Source organism: Dioscorea cayenensis, chromosome 7 (assembly GCF_009730915.1).
Source record: "Dioscorea cayenensis subsp. rotundata cultivar TDr96_F1 chromosome 7, TDr96_F1_v2_PseudoChromosome.rev07_lg8_w22 25.fasta, whole genome shotgun sequence".
NCBI lineage: Eukaryota > Viridiplantae > Streptophyta > Magnoliopsida > Dioscoreales > Dioscoreaceae > Dioscorea > Dioscorea cayenensis.
Window position 1 is genome coordinate 355473 of NC_052477.1, and position 26921 is coordinate 382393.

Here is a 26921-nt window from a genome sequence, read left to right on the forward strand (position 1 = left end):
TAAGAATTGCGCTCGAATCCTCCTCCCCCAAAGGACGAGCCACCAAACTTCGAACCCTAGAATTTTTATCTCGATCTCGATCTCGCCGGAGAAAAAGGCGGGATCTTTCGATGCCTTCACTCGACGACGAGGAGCGTGCGGTCTTCCCCGAGGTCGACGACGAAGAAGATGAAAGCGATGAGGTCGACGACAGCGAAGACGATGAAGACGAAGACGAAGACGGCGAGATCGAACCCTCGTCGGCGCCGCTTCCTCCCTCTGTTCCCGTCACCGACTTAGCTACCATGGATCCAAACCCTGGAATGATCCCTAACCCTAACCCTATTGCTGTCCATGCTGCGGTCTCCGCAGCCGAGAATGGTTCCGTTCAAGTGCAGCCCGTCTTATCCGACGTCGCCACCGAAGACCTCACCACTCCGACCGCCGACGAACGCCGCCTCGTCCCCTGTCAGACAGGAAGCAGCTGTGACGACTCGAGGCGGCTTTTCCAGCGGCTCTGGACGGACGAGGATGAACTGGTGATCCTCAAAGGGTTTCTCGAATTCGTCTCTCAGCGCGGCACAATTGAAGCTTCCCATCAGCATGATACTGGTCTGTTCTACGAGAAGATCAAGACCCTGCTCCAGCTTGAATTCACAAAGAATCAGTTGATCGAGAAGCTTCGGTGGATGAAGAAGAAGTTTCGCAACGTCGTCAGCCGGATCGCCAACGCCGGCAAAGATTTCTCCTTTAAGACCCCACACGAGCAGGCCACCTTCGAGATCGCTCGCCAGATCTGGAGCTCAGCGCTCAAGCGTTCGCGTGAGATCAGCGACGATGAGATACTCAATGTCCCTGCTCTCGGAGGAGGATCTGAGATCAAGTTGGAAGGTGGCACAGGGGAAGTCTCGAGGTCTCGTCGTCGTCGGAGAAGACACTCCTCCACAGTGAACGCAGGGCATACAGTTGGGGTGCCAGTAGAGGCGGCGATGAGTCACACGCCATTGGCACTATCATCGACGGGTGTGCCGGTGATCCCGAGCATGATCGAGGAGACAGTGAGGAGCTGCCTGTCGCCGCTGTTCAAGGAGCTGATTGGGTCGGCAGCGGGTGGGGTGGGGATGAACCTGATGATGCCGATGAGTTTGTGGGGTGGTGGTGAGTGTGTGGCGGTGGCGGGGGTGGAGGCGCCGGAGGATGAGAGGTGGAGGAACCAGAGGATTCTAGAGCTGGAGGTGTACCTGAAAAGAGTGGAGCTTGTGCAGGACCAAATCAAGAAGACACTGGAGGACCTCCGTTCTATTGGTGGTAACTGATCATAATCATCATCTGCGCCAGTTCATTAGTTTTTCTTCTTTTTTTTTTAATTTGGATAATCTTAGTTTGGTGGGGTAAGATGTGTTTTTTTACTAATGCTTCTGGATTGAATTATCTAATTACTTGTGGTCTTGGTTATTTTATAAACGAATTAATGGAAAAGAAAATAGTTAGTGGTTTGTATATATACATCAATGTGTTATTGTCTTTAGATTATAATGTGTTATTGTCTTTGGATTATAATCATTGTAAGTAAATAAGCGGCCTATTGAATTGGATTATAATCTTTGTCTTCTCCTTCTCTTCTCCTTCTCCTTCACATCAGCTTGGAAACCTCCTCTACTGTATCCTTTTCCACAACTATGCTCCTCTTTCCAGATATCTGTGTATCTTCTACTCAGTTCCTTAATTCATTTAGTTATTAGTTTATTGTGTGATGTTTAATGTTTTTTCATGTATTGAATTGGAGCAGAGCTGAGTATGCATGCCCATGCCCACATGATGATCAGGAGGATGGGGATGAGGCTCACTAATCAAAGAAATATTTTCAGATAATGTCGGATTATGACAGGTTGATTAATGCCTGATTATATATTCCCTTCAAAATATCTAAATTCTATCTACTTTAGTTAATGTATTATTACAAGTAGTGACTTTTCTAACTCTGCTCTTGTATTAGTTAGGACTAGTTCCTGTTTCCAGGGGAAAAAATATACTGTTACTGTTACTGAAGTTACTATTGTACTAGTAAAGATGTTTTGTAGTGTCCTCGAACTCTCTCAAAGAAAAGAATGATTCTTATTCTTGAATATTAACAATTTATGAAAATTTTCGTCCTTCAGCTGCCCAGAAAGATGAGCTTATTCCGATGTAAATTTTCAGCCAAAAAGGTATGCATGTATTATTTTCATTCCATCCATTAATCAAGTACATAACATGCTTGGAGGAATCATTTGATTTTGCTCAGTCAATTTGTTTGCATGATATATTATTGCAGTATATTGTTTGAAATCACTTGGGACATCATAAATCCTCTGAGATTTTACCATATTAATCATGACTAATACAAACAAGCTTCCAATACTAGGACTTGATCAACATTATATTGATTATGTTAATCACACTGAGACATTGATCCCAAACATTTATAAAGAGATACTAGACTACAGTATCTGTGATGAGCAACGTGGTTTCTGGGTGAGATCAAGCGTCAGAGTATTTGGGAATGTAAGTGTTGAGGCAATGTTGGGTATTATTGAGTGGAATAAATTAAGGTTAGAATTAATGGATGGTTTGTTTGCAGTAGTGATGGAGCCGGAGAGGAGCATGGTGGCGGCAGCCGTGGTGGTGTTTGCCATAGAAATGGCTGCTTGAGGCAGTGAGTGGTTGTGTTTACCTTCATAAGTTGTTATCAATATGCTCTTGTCTTCTGCACATCTCTGCACCTGTTGCAACATAATGTATACTTGATTTAGTTTCAACCAGAAGATTAGCTTAGCATCTTAATCACTCATCAGCTCATTAAGAAGTAAAAAAGTCATACTAATCAAAATTCACATTAATTTGCTTGAACTAACCTGTTTTCTAACTGGGCAGGTAGATCCCACAGTGCACTTGTAATAAGCTTTAGGACAAGGATTACCCTTTGCCAACTTCTGTCCATACTTCCTCCATTGACATCCATCACCAATCTATACACAATCCAAACATGTAAAATCTAAGCATGAATAAGAAATCTAAACTGCAAACATACATGCAGCAAATATGTGTTGCAGATACTGTAAACAAGAATCAATTGTACCATTGCAGCTTCAGACCGAGCCCGGACAGCCACTCTTACTTTCCGGCATGCCACAGATGAAGCTTGTTTACTGTAATACTTTATGTTCTTGCTAGTTCCCCATGGTCTCTTTTTTGTAAAGGTTTGTTCTTCATCTTCATCACCAGATGGCACAGGACTTGTATCTTCATTCATGTCATCCTTTTTCAATGAATTATAAAAAGTTAATCAACAGAAATATATAAAATCCATGCAGCGATTAATTGATTTTTTAATTAAATACCTGGTAGTCATCATGTTCTTCAACTTGAGACTTTTGCTGCTTAACAAGAAGCAACTTGTTTTGTAGAGAACTGTAATTCTTCAAGACTACATCCAACATACTCCTCAACTTCATGTTCTGATTGCTCACTCTTTCTAGTTCAGCTTGAAGTGATATTAACTGCAGCTAATTAATTAAGTTCCATTAAAATTAACAGTAACTTTGCAAATTATTATAATTTCCATAAAAATCTGCACCTTGTTACTGTTTTTCTCCTTCTTTTCTATTTCTGCATGTTTACTGTCACATGAGTTCATGGTCAAGAGTTGCAGTTCAGTCTGCACATCAGATAAAAAAAACCAAACTAAACAAAAAAAAAATTCATAGATATAATATAATGCTTGTAACTCAAATCACTTACATTGATGTTTGAGTCCCCATGAGCCATTAATAACACATCATCAGCTTCATCTTTCTGCTGGCACTGTGAGAAGAAGTCTAGCATCTCAATCTCTTCAACATCCCCGGAGTGCAAGAGTGACATTGTTTTTACTTAGTCTCTCTACTAAGCTAAGAGGAGATGGAGGATGTGTAAAAGAGTGTTCAGGACTTGAAGAAGGGTTGGTTACTATGATGATATAAATGGAAATGAGGTGGTGTTTTCTCTTGACTAACTAATGATGACAGTATGATTGACTAAGAGATGAAACTTGATTCAAAGTGATGGTGAAATCCAAGACTTTGATAGAGTAGATATTGAACTTGCTGCTCATTAATACTTTTCCATGTATAGCATCATACATGTTTTTCATTTGGTGAAACAGAACACCGGACTAGACTCTCAAAAAGAAGAACAAAATCAGACAATTAACAACTACACTTGAAGGGCTGCTTAATGATTCCGTGTATTATACTCTACAGTAAAAAAACAGTGACTTGTGACACTGACAAACATTCATTCATTCATTTTTGAATTTTCTTTTCTTTATATTACTCTTTTGTATTCTTCTAAGATGTTCAAAGATAAGTATGCCAAATATAGCTTCTAGAAAAACAAGAAGTCATTTGTGTTTGAAATGTCTTAGACCATGAAGAAAGTCCTTTGCATCCCTTAATAAAGATAAATCTAGAAAAGATAATAAAAGGTTTAAGTAATCAAAGATTTTATCAAAAGAAAAAAGGCAAGTTGGATTGGAAATGGTTAGGTGATGAAAATGAAACATTGAAAAAGAGAACTACAAGACAAGATTCTTCCTGAACTTTACAATCAAACAAGTGATGGGATACCAGACCAAAGCAATCCCTTCGTTACTAGTCTTTCTCTTGTTCTTATCCTTTCAACCCTGTCTCAATCATTCTCAGAATCAGCAAGAAATCCTTAAGTTACACACCTGACTCAATCTTTCTCAAGTCTTCATTTTCATTCAGAGAAGCATAACATAATTGAGAAACAATCTGGAAGATATCAATATTAGTTTTTTGTGATTCTCAATGGAATGTTATGTAATGTACTGTACTGTACTTATTATTAACAAAAGGATTAGACGCGAATAGAGTAGTTCATACAGAGTTTGTATGTCTTAATTCGTAGATTAGTACATTCGGAACTTCTCCTTAGTCTTCTCGAAGACTTGTTCCGCGATGATGGCTCCATTCCCGTCGGCACGTTTGATCTCCATGTGAGCCTTCTGGTAGGTGCCAGTTCCTCTTAGTGCATCAGCAATGAAATCATCGAATCCGATAGCTATTGCTGCCTCTGCCTTGGCTCCATACACCAACCTCTGCATCGTATATTGGACAATTTATATGAAGAACAAAGAAAAACAAGGGTTGAATCTAGAATGCATGTGAATTCCATTGAGAGAAAGGTTAAGATATATGTCACCTTAATTCGTGAAAGATGAATTGCACCGAAGCACATTGGGCAAGGCTCACAGGATGCATAAATCTCACAATCAGACAGCTCGATTTTCTTGAGCTTTTTACATGCCTGCAAGTATCAATAGTAAGTAACTAGAAAGATAAAATAAGAAGGTTAATCATCTTTGCATTGTCAGCAAAACACCAAGCATGTCATTGAGTCAGCGAATTTCAACAATATGAATGAAAGAGAATTTTAAAGAAAATCTAGATAATGAATGACGTGGCAATGATTTTGTAACTAGGAAAGTGATTTATCTGAGGAACTTTTATTTCTTGTTCAAAATATTCCATGATCACAAGTCTGTGCCCTGCAGACATGCGACAGGGATTATTTGCTTAGGTTAAGCAATACCACTGAAGAGTTTCATTTTTAATACTCAATGAAATTGAAAACTTACAAGACACCAGAAAAAGATATAAATGTTAATTTCATAAAAAAGATCACAAGCAAAAACATCGTTTACTTCCTAATCCCACAGATTGTGTATGCAAATGACAAACAAGAAGACCATGAAGAAAACAGAACTGCGAATTAAATTTATCAAGCAGCATAATACAATGGATGCCATTTCAAATTTCAAGAAGAAAACTATGAGACGTTTGGAAGAAAAGAGGAGAAAGAAAGGACACAAGTGCCATAAAAAACTGGTAGGAAAACTAAATTACAATCAGACATATTCAACAAGAAGCATCTTTGTGGTTGACAGTGTATATTAACAGATAAACAGCAAAAAACTAAAAAAACAATGAAAGAGTTACCTCTCGGATAGCAGTAACTTCAGCATGAGCAGTAGGATCAGTGTTCTTCAAAACCATATTATGACAGCTCACCACGACTTCATCATTGCGGACAACAACTGCACCAAACGGACCACCATCGCCGCATTCAACACCATGATAAGCTTTTTCAACTGCCTTTGACAGAAATTTGTGGTCTCTATCTTGGACAGCTGAGTAAACCGAAAACACACAAGATGAGAGAATAGGTAAACATCTCATGAGCAACTAAGTTACCATGTGAGAGAATATCAGACAAGAATTTAAGTATCAGTATTCATTACCTTCATGGTGACCAGAAAATGCAGATGCGACAGAAATAGTTCCATCCTTGGACTCCACAACTATAATAGGAATAAGATAAAGGCGAATCACACTTTCAGGAGGGGAGGGGAATAATAGATATATCTTTTTCTTTTCAAAGGAATAATAGATATCAAATCAAGCATATATCTTGAAAACAAAAGCAAGATATTCAGATTATATAATCATTGATAAACAAAAATATAAATCATATTCACGCAAAATTAATCCACCATGCACCACATCTTGATTCCAGCTTACCATTTCTTAAAAAGTAAGTAAAACAGTGTTTCTGGGATGAATGTAGAAGTCAATGGTTAATGAACTTAAGCAAGTGTTCCTTAAGCATTGAAATTCCACATACAAACATGTACTTGTAAGAGTGGTAGATGATATTTAAACATAAAAAAGTCAATTTATACAATAGATTACTTGCAGATGATATTTCAAAAACACATGAAAGTGGCACCTGCAATTAAGTGAATAATATGACAGACAGATTTATAAACATCAAAATAAAACAACAAAATATGCGGAAAATGGATCTAATTTTGAGGTGGGATAAAGATGGGCCACAATCTCAATTTCATAGGGTGAAATTATACAGGTCAACATCAAAATGCAGTGCATAGTCAATATCAACATATTTGATCAAGTGACAAGGGCATAGATAAACCTAGATCTCACTCTAATTTCAACAATTTCGTTAATGAGATTTAAAGCATAACATCCTCATCGACAGCATGCAAGTAAATAGAGCTGAAAAAAATTTTACTCTGCAAAACAGATAACCAAAACACAGCATAATTTTATGGTACACTGAGAATCAGATGAACGGACTAATAGATTCAAATAGATCATAATACACCATTACAGAGTACGCATTAGAATTCCAAACTCGATCAATCTATGGATTCCAACAAGATCTCATCTAGAGCCAAAACTACATTCCAAATAACCAGAATATATGTATAAAAGACCTAACTTTATAATTCCAAGCACCACAAAAGACAAAAAGAAGAAGAAGAAGAAGAAGAAGAAGAAGAAAAACATAAAAATTAGATCAGCATCAGCATCAATATACTGATCTAGATCTGAATATACAGCACGAGAAAAACAATCCTCCGAATTGATACTAAAATAACTCAAAGATGATACCTTTCCAACAAATCCTCACAGACACGCTTCCAAATAGATCAAAAGAAGACAAAAGATCAAATTTTGGATAGAAACAATCAATGCATAAGAATACCATCCCAAAAACTTCAAATAAAAATAAACACCAAAAAGAAAAAAAAAGAAAAGAAAAGAAAGAAAGAAAGAAAGAACGCATACCTTGAGCCTCTTCCATGATGAATTCTCAAACCCAAAGCCTCTGAAACGTCAAACAAAGACAACAAAAAGGTACAGGTCTATCCCAACGGTGAGTCCTGAGTATTTATAGAGATTGGGACTTGAACAAGATTCTCAACACATCCCATGGATAGGAAGGGAAATAAATAAATATAAATTAATTAATAAATAATAATTAATAAATAAATAAAATGCAAAAAATGAAAAAAAAGAAAAAAGGAAAAAGAAAAAATGAAGACGCTGAGTGATAAGTGGCAGGTGAACAAGGACCGACGCGGTGACAGAACACGGCCACGGGGAAAAGCGTCGGATGATGCTTCGATAGTGAACATTAACCGTCTATTTTTTAGGTTGTCTTTTTCTGAGAAAACGAATCTCCAGTAAAAGATCCAACGGTCATTAAGATGACACGTGTGAATAATGTATACATTGATCCTTTCTCTTGGATGAGAAATTTTTGGGTTTATCCTTATATATTTTCTCTATGTGTGTATATATATATATATGAATTTATTTGTTTTTTAAAATTATCTCACTTAAATCGTCGAAGAAGAAAGGAGTTCACCGGATTATTTATTAAAAAAAAGTGAAAAAAAAATCTAATTGAAGTACTTTGTTATAATTATTGAGCTAAATTTCATTTTTGGGAGCTTGTCCAATGAACCTAGCCCTAGGACACGTTTTTAAAATGTTTAACATAGTAGACAATTTAAAATTTTCTTTTATTTTTATAATGAAAGACACTGAAATAGGCTTAACATGTTTTTGCATAAATAGGCTTTCTTCAAATTTTAATTATATTTATTTATCTCTGTATAACAATTTATTTATTTATTTATTAAGATGAAAAAGATATTGTTGTTCTATTTTTGCCCATCCTAATCCTCAATTTCTAGATAACCACTGTCCTTGACAATCTATTATATATATATATTATATAATCTCATGGACACTAACATGCTAATTATTTATCCAATGAAAGGAAAATAATAATAAATAATAAATGGGCTTTACTTCATGTGATGCAAAAAAAAGATAAGAAGTAGGAATACAATATAATAACAACAACAATAATACAAACAGGCAGAGTCATGTGCTTTGTTAATTGCTGTTTAAGCATTTAAACAAAGGAACCAAACAATGCAATCCTGTCATGAATTCCATTTTCCTGCTTTCCAAACAATGCTTGCTTGGAGACACGCAGGCATGAGTATGAAATCAATGTACATCCAATTAAATAAGAACAAGAACACAAACAAGAAATAGACCACACACAAAAACAAATGGAGGATGACAAAGAGGCCAATATATTTCAATTCACATTGTTGCGTGCGGGGAACCTACCAAAAAAAGTGATGATAGTCTTGGATTATTTAATTTACAAATAAAATGGGAACAATAAACACTTTCTGATTATAACTTATAAGATATGGATTGAAAATTTTGAGAAGCAATACCACCTTTTGACTCTCTTCTTGTTGACTGAATGGATAACCTTCTGCATATATCAAAAAAAGTGAACCTTTTGCTATTTAGATTGAATCAAGAAAAAACATGCACCTTTCACGTGGCAATTTCATCCATTTTATCACTAGATTTGTACAAGAGAAGATCATATCTAAGACAATCCATTTGGGTGGAGAAACAAACGAAGTCTTGACAAATGGCACCACAATTCAGGCGGTCATCCTAATCATAATTATCCACAAACATATTGCTTTCTATAATGATTTAATTAAAAAATCAGTGACATGGTCGGTACATAAGTATTGCCAACTTGCTACTTGAAAGCAACAACAAAATAAATTCAAGATAATACTGACATGAAACACAGAGCTTGCGCATCTAAAAACTGAACTGCTTAGTGACAACTTTCTATACAATGATGAAATCACCATCTACAAAAGCAAAGAAATGGAACCAAAGTTGAAACCGGGGATCTACATATTAGATAACAGCAGCTAGTAGAAAAATACAGAAGCTGGGCGGTTCTGCTACTAAAGACAGTCTCCCATATTCTCCATAAATATAATTCTACATGAACAGTAATCCGCCTGTTATTATTGCTTACTTGTTTAATGGGCACTGATTTACAGAGGTGAGAATGTTCAGTAGCAACTTGTGTAAAGCAAGGAGATTATCAGTAAAAGCGCAGACATGGCAAAAAAAAAGGTCCAAATGTGAGAAGGATTTACATACTAGATTGCGGGAAACTGAAAATATAGGGAAGCAGAACAGACCTGCTAATAAAGACCTGCCAATAAAGAAATCCTCCAATGCTATCCAGAATTCTATGCATCTCCTGACCTTCAAACATGCCCGAGGTCTCGTCAAGAATCTGTTAATCATGTCTGAAGTGTGTAAAAAAGCATTGATTTACAGAAATGGAAATCCTACACCTAACAATTATATTACACACTTAAGGTATAAAAAAATAGAATGAGAAAAAGATTCACAGACTTGAACATAGATCACAGGCAGTTATAATGCCCAAAATTAAATAAATAAATAAATAAATAAATAAATATATCAACAAGATGCATTTCACCTGTTATTGGCTAGTAAGGTTTGATAATATCATGATTGGTAAAGTGTATCACATATGATAAGTACATAACTATCCTTATTCAATAGCCAGACATTTAAATTTCCCAGAACTCAATGAAAATTCAGCAAGCTCTATTTGGCGAAAAAAGAAAAAAGCAAAAGCAGAATCATGTTTGTCAAGTCAAATAACAGAAATAAAAAAAATGAACAATTCAATAGCTCAATGGAGTCAATAAAAATATCTGATGAATGAAGCACATTAAAACTCCAGGTGCCAAATCAACGAAAACAATTTAATTTTCTTATGAGAAATCTAGCAATGCATATATAATGTAAGAGTGTCAATTACCATTTGGAAATCACAATGTAGAACACCCAAGTTGATGATGATCCATGGCAAACAGCTTGGCAGAGGAGAGATCTCTCTGTAATGAATTATGATTATGAAGCACTAATTCTAATGGACAAACAATCGATTACTTCAACAAAATATAAAATTAACAAATAGCAGGAATAGAAATTCACATTATGAAACCTAGAAGGCCAACTGAGTATTGAAAACATCCAATAATAAGCAAAATTTAACATCCCCCATACATAGTTAACAGAAAAAGCAAAAGCAAACATGAAACAAAACCTTGGATCATAAACTTAACAAAGCACTTAAAACGCCATGACAGCCTGCTCGAAATGCAGAGTAACCTTGCATTAAGAAGTTTTACCAGAAAGAGCACAAGGCCGCAAGATCCGGAGGTAAGCAAAAGTTACAGGAGCCCATCAGTGATTTAATTGGATAACAAACCATCTGCAATCTGCCTAGTCTTCTAGTGGTGTGCCTTCAGCATCTCGGTGCTTCTTTTTCTTCTTATCCTTCTTTTTCTCACTTTTAGCAGCCGCTTCATTTTCCTCTTCAATGGGCTCGGGTAATTCAGTAACTCCATCCTCACCTTCTTTGCTCTTCTTCTTTTTCTTCTTTTTCTCCTTTGCGACCTTCTCATCATCAGATCCCTAAATCACTCTTATCCTTGCTGCTCTTCTTTTCCTTCCCTCCTTTATCCAGATCATTATCTTCTGTTTCACTCTTCTCTTTGTGTTTCTTCTTTTTCTTCTTTTCACTCATTCCCTCTTCAACCACCTCCTCACCTTCTTTCACCTTCTTGGCTTTATGCTTCTTCTCCTTTGCACCATCCACAGCTCCATCCACTTCATCAACCTTAACTTTTTTAGCAGCCACAGAAATAGGGCTGCCCATAGCCTGTTCCAATTTCCTCTTCTTGCCTTCCACATCCTCCTTCCCATCCTTACTCCCCTTTTCTTCTCCCACCACACCTTCTTTGGCAATGACAGTCTCTTGCGCAGCAGCAATGCCAGCAATCATGGCATCACCACCAGAAGGAAGAGGCAAATTTCTAAGCCACTCCCCTGGTGTCTTCTCATTCGGTTTCCCATGCTTATCCAGCAAACCTTCTGCAACCATTTTCTTCTTCATCGAAGCCCTCGGACCCAAGCCCCACTTTCTTGGGTATGTATCCCTATCCATCACCACTCTTTTAATCCTTGCCACCACTCCATGATCACAAGTCGCCATTACTGCTGTTGTCATCTCAGCAATTCCAAGAGCAATCGCCTCACCTTTTGTTGTCATCAACACAACCTCCTCCCCATTCTCAATATCATTTTCAAACCTCAAAAGCCCGGGAATCATAAGCTTGGCGCCATAACAGATAGCATTGACGGCCGAGTCTTTAACCACCAATCTCTTATAGCTAGTCAACAAAACCTCCAGTGGCATCACAACCCGCCTCAAATAGCTCTCATCCTTATAATTATCATACACCCACTGTGCATCCATGACATCGTGCATAGTGACCATGTTATCTTTCTCGCCAAGAATCCCAGACCGGACTCTCCGAAGCTCCTGCATATGACCTCCAACACCAAGAATAAGACCAAGATGAACGCAAAGAGTTCTAACATAAGTACCAGCTTCGCAGGAGATCCAGAAGACAACAAGATGCTTATCGGCATCATATTCAAGGAGCTTGCTTTCGTATATGGTGCGAATACGAAGCTGGCGCTTGACGGCAGAAATCAGAGGCGGGCGCTGGAAGACAGCACCGGTGAGGGTTTCGAGAGCTCGAGCGACCTTCGAGGTCTCGGGGACCGCAGAGTGGAGACGGGCAACGCAGACATACTCCTTGCCAGCGCCCTGCTGCGACTTGACCAAGCGCGTGGCACGATCAACACAGACGATGAGGTTGCCCGTGACCTTCGGGTCCAGTGTTCCGGAATGGCCGGTCTTCTCGGTGCGGAGGAGGCGCTTGATCCAAGCGACGACCTCGTGGGACGAAGGGTTGGAGGGTTTGTCAAGGTTGATGATACCATACCGGAGATACTCAGCGATGGGGCGCTTTAAGGGAGAGTGGCCGGCGGGGAGGGGAGTGTAGTGTCCGGTGCGGACGTTGAGGCGATCGTAGTTCTTGAGGAGGATCGGCCACTGCGAGGTATCAGCAGGGGGAGTGAAAGACTGTGGTTTGATAAAGAAGTCAGTCTGGCTCTGGTCGAGATCGGGGACGGAATCCATGGTTGGGACGGCATCGTGATCGTTGGCATGCTTCTTGTTCTTCTTCTTTTTCTTCTCGGAGGAAGGGGATGGCGGCGAGGAAGCCATTGATGGGTGAGTGGAGGATTAGGGTTAGGGTTTTAGGAATGGGGGAAGTGGGAGTGATGGAGATGGCGGCGAGGGGTTTGGGGTTTTATGAGGGTTTTTACCCGGGGCACGGGAGGGGGACGAAGGAGATGGGCTTGATTTGAGAACACGAATCTCGATGTTGTGGGACCCACCACAAATAAGTGGCACGTTATTATTGGTTTTCAATTTGCCAGCTCAGCAGTTCGGGTTGTGGATTTGCCTCTTCTACTTTATAAAACATAATAAATATTATATATTATTATTAAGTCGTGATGTAAATATGAGTTCTAAATTAGTTAAAATAATTTTTGTCTTCAACTTCTTATAATTTTGATTAATCAATTAATTTTATTAAAATTTAATTAAAATTTAAACTTAAGATTAGTTCAATTTACAATTTCACTTCGTCCCATAAAGTAAAATTATAAATTAATGATTTTACTTCTAAACTCAAAACTAAGTCTCAATACCTTTAAGTGTGATTCTCTCCGCACTTAGCCAGGTCTGTGTACTTACATTGTAACTCAATCGAACATGAATGAATAAATCATTACAAGTCTTTCTGATTATAATTACTATATTTATATAAATCTTTTGTTTTTGTATCTCAATTGAGTGAGTGCCATGGAGATCATCAAACTCACTAAACTCAATTATGCACAAATAATCATAGTAGAATAAAATTATTAAATTACTTTTTAAGTCTCATACGATTAGTTTGACTACTTCATCAAGTTATTCTAATTTACCTACTCATGATCGCATAAAAAATCTACCCGTTTAATTTCCGATTATTTCTAAAAGAACGATTCATGCTTAATGATCACTTACAACTACTACTTAGCTAGCATAGCTATACTTTGAATTTAGGCTCTAGCCCTACCAAAAAATAAACAAACCTAACTACTAGAAATATATTAAAGGACATAAACACATTGTGATCATAATACTGCTAGATCTAAAGTTTACTTATGTGATTATAATCAACGATTCCAATAATTAACAGTTACAGAGTAAAACCCATATGATTCCATAACAAGTAAAATGTTTTACTTAATACATAAAACCTATAATATTTAAAAATTATTAAAATACCAATACAAGATTTATATAAACAAAATACATAATACAAATGAGATGCATTAATATAAATATCCTTGTTGGCTTTGTAAAGCATCCTATTAATAGATACAACAAAACAATGAACCATGTTGTGTATATAATCATTTCTCTTCATTCATCCAGTGTGTTAGCACAGTATAACATTATTTCTGCAAAATGTATTGTTTCTGATAGGGAACAGTGTTAAAAGAGTTCAAGACTTTAAAGCTTAGCACACTTCTTGACCATCTGTTCATAGGCTTTGGTATCATTGTTTGCTTGTTGACTGCACAACAATGTAACTCTTGAACTTGATACCAATGTTTTCTTCTCTGGAGTTGAAGGGATTAATCTTCCAGATTTCCACTTCCCATACCTAATCAACAGATAAACTGAATGTTAGCACTTATTATGTAAAGACCTTAACAACTCACTTGGGTTAGTTTTAATCAGTAAATAGTAAATACAGCAGTTAATTATGAAATGTTTCTTTGGTCCAACAGAGAAAAGAATCTTTAAATAGGTGGAGATTATTCATGGTTGCTTGACAAATTAACTTCTTTTGTCATCAAAGATGGTGTGAATTGTCAAAGAAAGCCAAAGGATTGGCAGTGACTTTTCTAGAAAAACTCATGCTTTGTTGGGACATTTATGTTCAACAACTTTGCACATGTTGCAATACATCATTTTCATTGTAGAAATTAACAGTGATAAAGTAGGTGAGACTTGACAATTTTGTGAACCAAGTCTGTCAAACACCAAAATTAGCATATTCCTCTACTAAATTTTTCTAAAGGAAATGAACCATAAAAGGATTGGTGATCCTATTTATACCATCACATGAAGAAAAACATGAGCAATAATGCATTATTATAGAACACAAGTTGTTTATCTTGCATTGAGAAGAAGGTGGAATGGCAGATGGCACTCATCCACCAAACACACAGTTGTCTGATCACATTTATTTATCTATATTTACAGAATCAATTCATAATTTAGACATTCATGTTTATGCAGTAACAAATTGATCAGAATTTAAAGTAAAAAATTTATCTATGTACATCTTGATAAGGGTATGTACCTGGATGGATCTGCCACGTTGGATAGGCCTGGCTTCAGCTTCCACAAGTTCACCAAGCAAAGTTGGCCTGAAATGGTTGATGGCAAGCTGAACACCAGCAACACGTTTATAACCGGAAGCTATATATGCTCCTAAACTTGCCATGGCCTCTGCCAGCAGAGCTGAAACTCCTCCACTCAACACATTGAATGGCTAAAACCAAAAAAAATTCCCATATAATTCAAGAATATCTTCATATATATATGGACAACAGGTAGAGATAATATATAGCTGTATATGTTTACCTGACAACAAGTCTCAGTGACCTTAAGCTTTCCGGTGACTTTCTCCGGCGAGAGGAACTCATAGTTAAAGCCAAGAGCATGGAGTGCCCTGTCTAGTTTTGCTGTATCAGGAGGTGTTTGAGCCATGTTTTCTTCTGAGGAGTTGGATTGGAGGAGGATGCCAGGATGGGATGGCTAGCCTTTCAGCCTTTGTTGATGTCTATCTTAAGAATTCTTTATAGGGAGGAGAGGCCAAGTTGAATTTTTTGGCAGCTATTGTTTGAATTCAATCTTCTTGACATCACACATGAAACTTTTTTCTTTATTTTATTTTATTTTATTCTATTCACCATCATGTGGGGTATGGTCATTATTATTATTATTAAAATTAATCAATTTATTGTGCGTGTCTCATCTCATGCCAGAATCTCAATCTTCTTGGTAATCTCTTGATATTAATAATCATTTAACAATAGTTAATGATAAAAGGAAAAGCTAATTCATGAGTTTATAAAACAAAGAAACCACGAGAATAAAACAAGATAAATGTGAAGACCGACAAGAACATAAACACTAAACAACTCTAATCCTAATCCTAATGCTAATTAATCCAGTTTATTGTTTAGACCCAATAAGGTGGATCTATGTTAAGGTTGGTGATGCTCATCATATAAGGTTGCATAGCCTCCTCTCCTCCATAATAAACATTAGGATCATTGACAGGGTTTATGACATCAGTAAACCATGTTTGCTGTTTCTGCATGGTTTCCATGGTTGCCAACTCCCACTGGTGGTTGTTGTTGTTGTTGTTGTTCTGCTGAACAACAATGGCACCATCATTGCTAGTCATTTGAACACTAATGAGTTCAATCCTGTCATGCACTGCCTTGAGCTTAGCCTCAACCATGATGGCCAAGTTTGTGAGCTCCTCCATGTTCATGTATTCAAGACTTTGTTCTCCAGATAGACACTTGTGCATGACTATGGCTGTTTCAAGCTCTTGGTTCTCACGTTCATGCTTTCTCAATTGGTCTTGAAGTTTCATGACTTGGTGGCGTGTGAACCCTTCTTGGTCCATCATCTTCTTGCTCTGTTCCATCACTGGCATGCTTTTGAATCTCTCTAAGACTCTTCTTGTCCCTGCCTTGCTTGGCCAAACCTCCGGTTGAGGCTCATCGGGACCGTAGATGATACCGCAAGCTTCGACGTCACAGAGGATGCTCAACTCTTCCAACTTCTTCATCAAACCTTTCCTTCTCTTCCTGAATGTGGCTCTTCTAGCAGAGTCATTTGGTATCCATGCTAGCTTCACCTTCTTCCTTGCCATAGTCTGTTTGTACACTTGTTGCTAAGGCTTTGTGAGAATACTACTATTTATAATAATGTATGTTCAATAGGGAGGAGGGGTAGAAGAGTTTTTGGTGTTTTTATGGTATGTTGAAATTATTGATTGGATTGATACTTGGTGTATATTTAGGAATGAAATCTTGATTACAGGGATCTTATTGCATGTAATATGGGATTCACTTTTGGCTAATTTTAGTAAGTGGGGAAATTTCTTGATTTTCCTTTTGATTCAGCAAATCTGCTGTTTCATGAATGAAAAATTTTGTGCTGTTTGCTAAAAAAGGAATACTCTCTCTCTCTCCCTAATGATATCCCAATTAACTTAATTTGGTTGCTTAACATAGCCTACTTGATTCAATGGAATTATATTTATACATATATAATAGAAACATTATTTTATAAATGGCACAAAAACCCAATTCATTTCTGAAAATTTGATGCATATATGGTTTCCAATTTCCATCATATGATATTACTGAAATTTCTCCTGTTGTTCTAATTAAATCATGTAATTAAAAGCAAAGTGCTATCTCTTCTTTTTAAGATCACATATTATAAAGAGAATGCTTGATTTTGGAAACATGAAAGCCAATATTAGAGAATTATATCATGTTTAGGAACTATGATTAGTTCATGGAAATGAAAAATACTTTATGGAAAATCAACTTGTTTCACTTAATAGCAGAGAAGATACTCAGCAGGTCTTATTAGCATGAACTCAAATTAAAAACCACAGCATGATGCAATGACTTGATCACCCACTAGAGTGATCATCAGATGGAGACTCAGTGTCCTCTTCAGAGGAAGACAGGTTACTATCTTCATCCGGAGAATCGTTCAGAAACTTCTCTCTTTCGATGATGGACATTCTCTCATTGACTTGCGCGATTTTTTTTTCAACCATAGAACTCAGTTTTTTAGCTGTTTCGAGAGATATATCGTCAAGATTTGCTTCTCCACGTAAGGCCTTACATAGCAACAACTTCAACTCGCTCTCACTGTTTTCAAGTTCGATCTTTTGGAATTGATCTTCAAGTTTTTTTATTTGGAGTTCGAGGAAGTCAGCTTGGTTGAGCATGTTTTCAGACTTTTCCGTCTCCGGCAGACTTATGAAATGCCGGAGTACTTGATGAGGATCAGGTGTTGAAGACCACATCTGTGGCTGAGCAAAATCATGGCAGAAGATGATAAGGAATGCCGGCACATCACACAAGATGGACAGTTCACGCAGCTTCTTGATCAACCCTTGCTTCCTCTGCTTGAACGCGGCTTTCCTCGCCGATGCTTTGGCAATGAATGAGGGATAGAGCTTGCCCTTCGTCATGGCTTCCAATGTCTTTCTTCTTCTTTGACTTTGTATGAATTTATAGGCAAGGCTATGCCGTCGCATTTACTTTGTAATAATTTTAGTAATTTATTCACCATAATGTCGAATTAATTGCTTCATAAAACCAGTTATTCATACTTGCCTGACCTGGATGATGCCTTCCTATTAGTAAAATCATTGGTTCATGCATTTTCACATGAGTAGTAATAGTAGTAATTTGAATTATTATCAATGGGCGGGAAATTTCTTTTTGTTTTTGTAGATGGTGAGACAATATATACTGATTTAGGATGGAGAGATCACAAACAAAATGGCTTCAAACTGAACAAAGAAGATCACTCATAGATAGATTAGAATGTGCAATTTGTGTGGCTTTATTTTGAATGGATTACTGCAGTTTTCCAAAGATGTGGTCTTAAGTTTGATGTATTTGTGACAATTATTTTTGTTTTCTATACATTTTGACAGGAAAGTTATCAATGTGTACATTAAGTTCATGATTGATTCTTCATCTAAATTTTGAGTTTCAAATTTTCACCACCTGAATGCTCTCAAAAGATTGCTAACCTGTGCTTCAAAAACAATTATAAATCACAATTAACTTGAAAAGTGATACCTTTGAATGTGATCAGGAGGTTTCAATTGTTAGCAGAAAACACATAGAAGTACTCATGAGAAAGAATACTAAGAATAATATATCATGAAACAAACCCTGAGACTTGACACCAATCTGAATTACATTATTAAGCTCCACACACAGAAAAATTCTTGGAAATCTACCTTGATGAACAGCAAAAACAACAGTACTTTCACTGTAAATTCAGTTTTAATTTAGAGTCACATATAAGAGTGATTAAAGCATACAAAAAGGGAATCAAAAGAAGATGTGCACATACCTTAGAATCACTTGAAGAGGCTATATGCAAGACATAGAAAGCATAAATCGCTCCAGGAAAATAGCCAAGCAATGTCAGAAACAAGCAGATCCAAAACTTCATCTACACAAGAAACATAAACTAGTCAAGAGTCTCTGTGACAAAGAAATTAATGAATCAATAAGATTTATAAGATTAGTAAACCACCCCAAGTTTGTGCTTCTTGAAAACTAACAGAGGCGGAAACTGGTATGCGAGTTTGACTGCCTGAAGAATTGAGATGCTGCTATCCCCATCATCTTGCAACTGCATGCAAGTATAGCATGCGCAAACTTGTCGCCAAGCTGACGGTTTACAACAAACAGAGCATGTTTTAATGCAGCAAGTGCTCATGCATTTACAGAGATACAAGCAACAACCCGCCATTTTACAACAAACAGAGCATGTTTTAATGCAGCAAGTGCTCATGCATTCGCAGAGATACAAGCAACAACCCACCATTTTACAACAAACAGAGCATGTTTTAATGCAGCAAGTGCTCATGCATTCGCAGAGAGACAAGCAACAACCCACCATTTTTGCACACATGGTGAATGGACATGCCAAGCAAGAACACAAACACTTGCAGCACATCTTGTTTCCCACTGGTATGATCTTGTTAAGATAAGACATGCATGACTCCTCTTTTCATAGAGTGATCCTGTGAAGAAACAACAGAAAAAGCAAGGGGTTCCTTCCTTAAGTCTCTGCATGGAGTTTAAGTATCACAAGTTTAGAATAGTGTTTGTTATAGACTTCACAAAGCTGTAAAGCTCCCCAAAGTTGGGAGGTTTTTCGTTAAAATCAGCGGCTCGCATACAACCACTATTTATACTCCTAGAAATGTATCTTCACTCATGATTCGAATTCTCATCATTTGTGAAGGGTTCTAATGAAAACCCGACTACCAATAGATCACTTGATCGGTCGTCTCGAAGTTGAGAGTTGGTTTAAAAGCTTTATCCTCCAATAGAAATATAGATAGATAGGAATATATAAAGTTATTGCAAATAAAGCAACTTGGTAACTTGATGCTCACATTCTTCTCAATAAGCCAACCCCATGAGGACCACAGTGCTTAGCAGAGCCATAAGCCAAACACAAGCAACCCAAATCCATGCCTACTTAACTACAACTAACCAGCTCCAAAACCCTCTCCTTCACACCCAACTCATCAACATCTACGCTCGTTGTGATCTCTTCTCTCAAGCTATTCTTGTATTCAAATCCATTAACGAACACTCAAACATCATCACATGGACTTCGCTCATAACTCATTTGTCTCATAACCATCAACCTTTGCATGCAATCCAACTCTTGATCAAATTATTTGGCTCTGAGTTCTCTCTTAGACCCAACCACTTCACTCTATCCGCAGTCTTCCCGGCCTGCGCACAAACCGGGTCGGTCGCGCATGGCGAGCAAGTGCACACGCTCGCGCGCAAGCTCGGTCTCGAGTGCGACGTCTTCGTCGCCAGCTCTTTGCTCGACATGTACGCCAAGTGCGGCGACATGGACTCGTCGCGGAAGGTGTTCGACGAAATGCCTCTGAGAAACCTTGTTTCGTGGAACTCGTTAATCGTGGGATTCACGCGGAATAAAAGCTGTGACATGGCGATGGAAACGTTCAAGGAGATGCATGCTGAGTGTTCCTCGGTTTGCTTTGGTGAAGTGAATGTTTCCAGTGTTCTCAGTGCCTGCGCCGGTGGAGGGTTGAGTTTTGGCCGAGGAGTGCATGGGAGTGTGGTTAAGGTTGGAATGGAGAGCTTGGTGTACGTGAACAACTCGCTCATTGATATGTATGGTAAATGTGGTTGCTTTCAGTATGCAGTTGAGGTGTTTGATAGAATGCGTGAACGAGATGTTGTGACTTGGAATGTGCTGATGATGGGTTTAGTTCATAGTGATCGAATGGAAGAGGCTTGCAAGTATTTTTGGGCAATGAGAAGAGATGGCATTGTCCCGGATGAGGCTTCGTTCTCCGCTGCTTTGCATGCTTGTGCAAACATGGCAGCATGGTGCTATGGCGCTGCAGTTCACAACCAAATAATCAAAGCTGGGTTTGAGAGTAATCAATGTGTTGCAAGCTCTCTGATCACAATGTACGCCAAATGTGGTTGCTTGATTGACGCCCATCGCGTGTTTGAGGAGTCCAGGGAGTATGTGAATGTGGTCTCTTGGACGGCAATCATTGCGGCATTCCAGCAACACGGGCAAGGTGATATTGTCATCAGGTTGTTTGATGAAATGCTTGAACGAGGGATTAAGCCGGATTACGTCACCTATGTTTGTGTTCTATCAGCTTGTAGCCACAATGGACTGATAGAACAAGGATTCAAGTACTTTCGATTCAATGTCCAGAGTTCATGGGATGGCACCAGGAAATGAACATTATGCTTGTATGGTGGATATGCTTGGCCGAGCAGGACGATTAGATGAAGCGAAGCAATTCATTGATAGAATGCCGGTAAAGCCAGATGTGTCGGTTTGGGGTGCTTTACTTGGTGCTTGTAGGAACTGCAGGGACTTGGAGATGGGGAGAGAAGTTGCGCAGAGGTTGTTTGAGATTGAACCTGATAATCCTGGTAACTATGTCTTGCTTGCAAACATGTATGCATTACATGGAAGGTCGGAGGAGGCCAAGGGCGTTCGGAGATTGATGAAGATCAAAGGGGTGAGGAAGGAGACAGGATGCAGCTGGATTGATATTAAGAACAAGTCTATTGTGTTCACTGCTCATGATCGATCGCATGACCAGACGAAAGAGATTTACAAGATGCTCGCAAAGTTGCAAGAACTTGTGAAGCAAAAGGGATATATTGCTGATACACGGTATGCAGTTAATGACGTGGGAGACAAATACAAGGAGCAAGGATTGTGGTACCACAGTGAGAGATTGGCACTTGCTTTCGGGCTTATAAGCTTGCCGGAGAATGCACCAATCAGGATTAAAAAGAACCTGAGGACTTGCGGAGATTGTCATGCAGTTATGAAGCTCGTTTCAGGGATCGTCCAGCGAGAGATTGTTTTGAGAGATACCAACCGGTTTCATCACTTCTTTGATGGGTCCTGTTCTTGTAGAGATTACTGGTGATCAAATGAATCCTAGTCATTTGGAAAATTCAAGCGGAACATTCATCTTGGATGATCAGTAACAACAACATGCAAACACTATGTATTAATAACTTCCTCGTAGTTCTTTATAAAGAGCATATTTGATCATACATATAGCAAACATCTTTGATCATACAAAACCTTAGCATGTTCTTGTTTGCCAATCAGCGGGAGTAAGGGAGTGTGGAAACTATCATCCTGATCATCAAGCTTTTTTTTCAAGCTGTGCAAGAATTTAAAATTCTCATTTTTTAGAATTCATAATTTGTCAACTTTATAACTGGTATAAAGAAAATGAACTCTAGACAGTGAGATCGGATAACCTTGTTTTATCTCCGAATTTTCTACTTATCATGTCATACACTTACCGTGCGGTTCGCTCTTCCCTTGCATCAAGAGCTTCTACTTCTTCATTTGACAAGAGATCAACAATTGGTTCATACAAGTACCACTCCTTTCTTTTCCTGATTCACAAAAACAAATGTCACTTATTGACAAAGAGTTACTTGAATCGACAAGGTTTCTAAAGGTACGAAATATCTGTACATCATCCCGAACAAAGTAAAATGATACTAAAACTATATAAACAATTGACCCTTAAATCGGTGAAAAATCTAGCAAATTATATTAGGCAGTAGTTAAAAGAAAAACATGACAAGTTTTCTTTCAAATGGTCCTGAGTTCATGCATCAGTATTTATGCGCAGCAAAAAGGCCATAAACTCAGATCTCATTCAACCAAGTGAAGCCCATAAAAACATGAATGAAACTTAGTATTTCTTTGAAAAATTTAGGCAAGATCTCCAGGAGGAGATTATTTATAAAGTAAACAGAGCAAGATAATCGTTACAAAGAGCAATCCCTAATCTACATAACTACCATGTAAAAGCATAAGTGACCCTTATCATGCTGACAAATATTAAAGATTTAGCAGGTTAAGAAATGGTGTTGCCAACAAAATAGAGCTTCAGAAGGGTAATGTTACCGTAGAACGGTTCCTTTGCTTCCAAAAACCTTCATCAAGTCTAATGCTCCATTCGCCACTTTACTGCAGAAAGCAAAACAAGTGTTTTAATAATTTCCTTCATAGAATGAAGGCACACAATTGGGGATCAAAGGTTCTGTTCTTAATAAATGAAATAAATGCATTGAGTTGTCTTGTTTTGTCACACAGAAATGAGAATGGTATACAAGCACTTGAAAACATACTTATTTGAAATACTTTCAACCCCACGTCGCCCCTTTTTCGCCAATCTGGATTCCCTTGCAGAGGAAACACTTTGTGTTGCAATCTAGAGCATCCAATAATTACTATTATCAGTTAACAACAAAATCTATGCTATAAAATGATTGTTCTCATCAGATCACAACAATATCTAGGATACAAAATCATTGTTTTCATCAGAATCTCAGATCATGACAAAATGGAAATTTAACAATTGTCATTCAACTATCTCAGATGAAATAAACGATTGCTGGATATTCTTTCTTATTTATTGGAAAAACATATTTCCATAAAGATACTTGGGATTGTAGAAAAAGGTTATAGATAAGGTTATAACTAAATAACAGTCATCAAACATAGTTGTCATGATAGTTGGTTTTCTTCAAAAGCTAGTATTTGCAAGTGACTATATGCTATATACTAATTATACTTCTCTACAATTATTCATATTCCCTTCAAATAAAATACAATGGTACATGATCTGAAATTTTTTGAATTAATTTTCTACTTTTCTTCAAAAGCTTGTATTTGAAAGCGACTATATCATATTTGAAAGTATTATACCAATTATACTTCTCTACGATCATTTATATTCCTTTCAAATAAAGTACAATGGTACAGCATCAGGATTTTTTTTTTTTCTTAGTAAGAATATAATTTTTAGTGCAAAATAATTTACATTCATCACATATGATATATAACAGCTGGTATAATAAGAAAACCAATGTTTTTATCATGAGTTCACAAGTTGTAAGATCCTCCTATAAAACAAAGCAAGGTCCAAGGCAACTCCTCGAGCTATGAACGAACACAAAAGCATGCCGAGGAAGTATGATATCATATATGACTTGAGAATTAACAATATTGATAGTCATCCTTGAGAAACAAAGTTTAAAGACTTCTAACCTCATATAGTTGCTCCCTGATAGCAACTGCTATTGCTGGCTGTATACACAATTCAAAAACATTACTTCAAGTTTGTGTAAGACAAATGAAATTAAATAGTACTGATGTTTCCAAGACAACTACTAGAAGCAAACTATGCATGGTTAATTAGATGCTTACTCCAACTTCTGGATCAATAATATCCAAATCAGCGCAAAGTGTTCTAGCAAATTCTTCAGGATCACTTTCAAAGTTGCTTACATCCTGAAACCATTGAAACATAAAAGCAATTCTCATGAGGGCTACACACAGCAAAATCTGGTCCAAGCTTATGACGCAAATTCAGAAATCAAATTACCCACAAAAATTGATCCCTTATTACTGTATTGTTCACTCGAAGGTCAAGCTGCAGCACAAGTAGAATGCAAGTAATAAATGAATGTGGAGAAACCAATAACAACACTAATTGGGGAACTTATAGGACACAAATTCAAAGTAAAAGATGAGAAACTTGATGAACCTTGAGAGGAACAATCTTCTCCTTAGTTTGCATTTCCTGCCCTTCGAAGGACCGAAATTCTGCCAGCTGAGTCTGGCAAGCAAATGGCAGAAAAAGGCAAGATATGTAAAGGGGTAAGCTTTCTCAATAAAAAAATAAAGGAAAGATCAGCATGCTAAAGGAAGCAAAACTTATATAGTCCCTACATATCATCAAGCAAGCCATGAGAGAACTTTTGATCAATCAACAATTAAAAGACGCAAAATATCCGAAGAGTACCTAAGTTTGAAAAGATAATTACCGTTTATACACCACTAGAAAAGCAAGCAAGCATACAATCACTTCCTTGAAAAGAGAAACAAAGAAACTGAACAACACTTTACCTGTAGAGACTGGGCAATCTGTGTCATGAATGAAGGAGGGAGTTTCAAATCCTTAACCGTCCTTCTCGCAAAATTGGCAATTTCAGAATCTGGATCTACTTTCAAAAGATGAGCCACATGTGAAAATTATTGAAGATGATTAAACACTGGATGTGAATGAAAACTACAGCTAGATTTTCCAAAGACATAAAAGAATGCTGACAATTATTGAAAAGTTCACTTTATAATTATGTTAAACTGCTCAGATATAAGCATCGGTAGGGTGTACTCTTAAAAAAATCATTTTGTAGAATGATTGGTGAGTATTTCAACTGATCAGCTCATCAGAATTACTACAAGAACAGCTAATTACTTATTGGATAAAGCAAAGAATTGAAAGATGAACAAATTCAAGTATCTTATAAAATACCATCAAGGTTCCATGTAAAAGCGTCTCTAAATCTTTGTCCATCAATCTCAATATCCAACCGAATAGGAACAAGATTTTCAGCAGTTGGCCTGCAACCAAGCAAAATAATAAACACCAGTGATTCAATCATGAACAACAAAAAAACAATCCACAGTTGTCCTGATACCAAATACATTCCTTGTGTCCTAAATTATGCCTGCAACCTTAAAATTAGAGCATGGCGTATCAAAGTTGAATGAAATATTCCTAATCTGATCAAAAGCCATCAACTTCCCAAATCTAGTTCAGAAAATATAGTAGATAGAAAACTATAAAATCACAAGAAATCAGTCAAAACAATCAACGACAACAGAAGGCGAAGCAAATCACTGCAAGACCAAAAAGAAACTCAACTTAAGAAGAACAATTCAGACATCCAATCGAAAGAAGAAAAAAAAAAATCCAATTTTTTCACCGTATAAGCATAAAAAAACTACACAATTCCCAAAAAAAAGCCAAATTGAGAGGAAAATAGCACGAGATCACAAGATTTATCCGACAAATCGAAAGAGAAAGAGGAGCTCTTACATCCTAAACTTCACGGGGCCTTTGGAAGCGCTTGGCGGGAGAGATTTCATGAATCTCTAATGATTCAAATTTCCCTTTTTTTTATTTTTTTTTTATTTTAAATTTTCTCCTCTTTTTCCCTCTTTTAAAAGTAACACACCCACCAAACCCTAAAACACACAGTCTTTCTCTCTCCGTTAAACATGATAACACTTTTTATAGTCTATTTTTCAAAGCCCAAATTATAAGCCCATGTTTCCCAGGCCTTTAACAAGCTCATACTTGCCCAAATTATAAGCCCAAATTAATATTATTTAAAATAAAAATTAAAAAAATATATTCTTCAAGTTAATTGATAAATTATTTGTTCAAAATTCTTCTTGACTACTATATATATTTTTCACTAAAACTAAAAATGCATGAACCGAAGTAAGGAATTTGTTCCTACTAGAATATATGCTCCATTGTAATTTTTTTTTTTTTAAACATACAAATCACTCTTATTTAAACATAGAAATTAATTTTTTTGGCAAAGTTAATACTTTGTTGAAGAATCAAGAACTCAAGAAAGTAAAACTCTTTTCCTTGCTTTGCATAGAGCATCAAAAGCAGGAGACAAGGAGAGTGACCATTATAGAAGTTTGATACCAATAGATAAAATGGGCTAAGAAAAGGATTGATTAATTAATAGCAACATGATTCTTAAATCTTGTAAACATCATAACATTCTCTCTTTTTTTCTTTTTTGAAGAGTATATGTATATGTATATGTATATGTATATATATATATAATATTAAGTTCAGAAGCACAAATTAAGCTTTTAATTAACTAATGTTGAATTGTCCCTTTTAATGTTGCTTGATTGTTCGAAGTCAACTTTATTCTCATTTCTGG

General features: G+C 37.1%; 9 protein-coding genes and 1 pseudogene across 12 annotated transcripts; 2 read left to right on the forward strand and 8 right to left on the reverse strand.

Annotated features, from left to right (window-relative positions):
- Positions 1 to 75: 75 nt before the first annotated feature.
- LOC120264551 (probable transcription factor At3g04930) lies at positions 76 to 1384 on the forward strand. The gene has a single exon (XM_039272374.1). It carries the CDS (start codon positions 111 to 113, stop codon positions 1293 to 1295), a length of 1185 nt encoding a protein of 394 aa, XP_039128308.1. The 5' UTR covers positions 76 to 110; the 3' UTR covers positions 1296 to 1384.
- On the reverse strand, positions 1381 to 4436 carry LOC120264553 (WRKY transcription factor 6-like). 2 transcript variants are annotated; one of them, XM_039272376.1, is made up of 6 exons: positions 3760 to 4436; positions 3596 to 3676; positions 3360 to 3518; positions 3098 to 3277; positions 2874 to 2987; positions 1381 to 2741 (listed from the first exon to the last, which is right to left on the reverse strand). In XM_039272376.1, exons 1-6 carry the CDS (start codon positions 3880 to 3882, stop codon positions 2460 to 2462), a joined length of 939 nt encoding a protein of 312 aa, XP_039128310.1. In that variant the 5' UTR covers positions 3883 to 4436; the 3' UTR covers positions 1381 to 2459. The 2 variants fall into 2 exon arrangements, with proteins under 2 accessions (XP_039128310.1, XP_039128309.1); XM_039272375.1 differs by having other exon boundaries at positions 3360 to 3524.
- A 345-nt stretch (positions 4437 to 4781) lies between these two features.
- Positions 4782 to 7831, reverse strand: LOC120264282 (guanosine deaminase). The gene is made up of 5 exons (XM_039272080.1): positions 7677 to 7831; positions 6323 to 6382; positions 6021 to 6211; positions 5224 to 5328; positions 4782 to 5119 (listed from the first exon to the last, which is right to left on the reverse strand). The coding sequence occupies exons 1-5, from the start codon at positions 7690 to 7692 to the stop codon at positions 4931 to 4933; spliced, it is 561 nt and encodes a 186-aa protein (XP_039128014.1). The 5' UTR covers positions 7693 to 7831; the 3' UTR covers positions 4782 to 4930.
- Positions 7832 to 10767: 2936 nt separating this feature from the next.
- On the reverse strand, positions 10768 to 12998 carry LOC120264283 (H/ACA ribonucleoprotein complex subunit 4). Its single transcript, XM_039272081.1, has 2 exons — positions 11264 to 12998; positions 10768 to 11226 (listed from the first exon to the last, which is right to left on the reverse strand). Exons 1-2 carry the CDS (start codon positions 12910 to 12912, stop codon positions 11058 to 11060), a joined length of 1818 nt encoding a protein of 605 aa, XP_039128015.1. The 5' UTR covers positions 12913 to 12998; the 3' UTR covers positions 10768 to 11057.
- A 1248-nt stretch (positions 12999 to 14246) lies between these two features.
- LOC120265635 lies at positions 14247 to 15626 on the reverse strand (annotated as a pseudogene).
- Positions 15627 to 16000: 374 nt separating this feature from the next.
- On the reverse strand, positions 16001 to 16705 carry LOC120264676 (agamous-like MADS-box protein AGL80). The gene has a single exon (XM_039272500.1). It carries the CDS (start codon positions 16703 to 16705, stop codon positions 16001 to 16003), a length of 705 nt encoding a protein of 234 aa, XP_039128434.1.
- A 774-nt stretch (positions 16706 to 17479) lies between these two features.
- Positions 17480 to 18049, reverse strand: LOC120264677 (agamous-like MADS-box protein AGL80). Its single transcript, XM_039272501.1, has one exon. The coding sequence runs from the start codon at positions 18047 to 18049 to the stop codon at positions 17480 to 17482; it is 570 nt and encodes a 189-aa protein (XP_039128435.1).
- Positions 18050 to 18755: 706 nt separating this feature from the next.
- LOC120264289 (keratin-associated protein 4-7-like) lies at positions 18756 to 19539 on the reverse strand. Its single transcript, XM_039272088.1, has 3 exons — positions 19135 to 19539; positions 18949 to 19050; positions 18756 to 18864 (listed from the first exon to the last, which is right to left on the reverse strand). The coding sequence occupies exons 1-3, from the start codon at positions 19513 to 19515 to the stop codon at positions 18862 to 18864; spliced, it is 486 nt and encodes a 161-aa protein (XP_039128022.1). The 5' UTR covers positions 19516 to 19539; the 3' UTR covers positions 18756 to 18861.
- A 441-nt stretch (positions 19540 to 19980) lies between these two features.
- LOC120265620 (putative pentatricopeptide repeat-containing protein At5g52630) lies at positions 19981 to 22078 on the forward strand. The gene is given in 2 exon segments (XM_039273566.1): positions 19981 to 21309; positions 21311 to 22078. Coding segments are annotated over 2 exon segments (2031 nt in total). The 5' UTR covers positions 19981 to 20028; the 3' UTR covers positions 22061 to 22078.
- A 40-nt stretch (positions 22079 to 22118) lies between these two features.
- On the reverse strand, positions 22119 to 26197 carry LOC120265621 (chromatin structure-remodeling complex protein BSH). 3 transcript variants are annotated; one of them, XM_039273569.1, is made up of 11 exons: positions 26048 to 26197; positions 25481 to 25569; positions 25072 to 25166; positions 24710 to 24781; positions 24548 to 24595; positions 24370 to 24453; positions 24211 to 24249; positions 23289 to 23371; positions 23065 to 23127; positions 22449 to 22544; positions 22119 to 22303 (listed from the first exon to the last, which is right to left on the reverse strand). In XM_039273569.1, the coding sequence occupies exons 1-11, from the start codon at positions 26095 to 26097 to the stop codon at positions 22186 to 22188; spliced, it is 837 nt and encodes a 278-aa protein (XP_039129503.1). In that variant the 5' UTR covers positions 26098 to 26197; the 3' UTR covers positions 22119 to 22185. The 3 variants fall into 3 exon arrangements, with proteins under 3 accessions (XP_039129503.1, XP_039129502.1, XP_039129504.1); XM_039273568.1 differs by having other exon boundaries at positions 25072 to 25169; XM_039273570.1 differs by lacking the exon at positions 22119 to 22303 and having other exon boundaries at positions 22407 to 22544.
- Between the last annotated feature and the right edge of the window lie 724 nt (positions 26198 to 26921).

Bases quoted from the DNA above. Each gene is read 5' to 3' on its own strand.
- LOC120264551 (XM_039272374.1), top strand. From the start codon at position 111: ATGCCTTCACTCGACGACGAGGAGCGTGCGGTCTTCCCCGAGGTCGAC.
- LOC120264553 (XM_039272375.1), bottom strand. From the start codon at position 3,882: ATGTCACTCTTGCACTCCGGGGATGTTGAAGAGATTGAGATGCTAGAC. The intron at 3,677-3,759 runs GTAAGTGATTTG...TCTGATGTGCAG, and splicing joins ATGGGGACTCAAACATCAAT to ACTGAACTGCAACTCTTGAC. The intron at 2,742-2,873 runs GTTAGTTCAAGC...ATGTTGCAACAG, and splicing joins CCTGCCCAGTTAGAAAACAG to GTGCAGAGATGTGCAGAAGA.
- LOC120264282 (XM_039272080.1), bottom strand. The intron at 6,212-6,322 runs GTAATGAATACT...CGGTTTACTCAG, and splicing joins ATTTTCTGGTCACCATGAAG to CTGTCCAAGATAGAGACCAC. The intron at 5,120-5,223 runs GTGACATATATC...TATACGATGCAG, and splicing joins TTCATCTTTCACGAATTAAG to AGGTTGGTGTATGGAGCCAA.
- LOC120264283 (XM_039272081.1), bottom strand. From the start codon at position 12,912: ATGGCTTCCTCGCCGCCATCCCCTTCCTCCGAGAAGAAAAAGAAGAAG. The intron at 11,227-11,263 runs TAAGAGTGATTT...TGAGAAGGTCGC, and splicing joins GAAAAGAAGAGCAGCAAGGA to AAAGGAGAAAAAGAAGAAAA.
- LOC120264676 (XM_039272500.1), bottom strand. From the start codon at position 16,705: ATGGCAAGGAAGAAGGTGAAGCTAGCATGGATACCAAATGACTCTGCT.
- LOC120264677 (XM_039272501.1), bottom strand. From the start codon at position 18,049: ATGACGAAGGGCAAGCTCTATCCCTCATTCATTGCCAAAGCATCGGCG.
- LOC120264289 (XM_039272088.1), bottom strand. From the start codon at position 19,515: ATGTGTGCAAAAATGGTGGGTTGTTGCTTGTCTCTCTGCGAATGCATG. The intron at 19,051-19,134 runs GTGGTTTACTAA...TTTCTTGTGTAG, and splicing joins TCAAGAAGCACAAACTTGGG to ATGAAGTTTTGGATCTGCTT.
- LOC120265621 (XM_039273568.1), bottom strand. From the start codon at position 26,097: ATGAAATCTCTCCCGCCAAGCGCTTCCAAAGGCCCCGTGAAGTTTAGG. The intron at 24,250-24,369 runs GTAAGCATCTAA...TTGTGTATACAG, and splicing joins TTATTGATCCAGAAGTTGGA to CCAGCAATAGCAGTTGCTAT. The intron at 22,304-22,448 runs GTAAGTGTATGA...ATTCTTGCACAG, and splicing joins AGGGAAGAGCGAACCGCACG to CTTGAAAAAAAAGCTTGATG.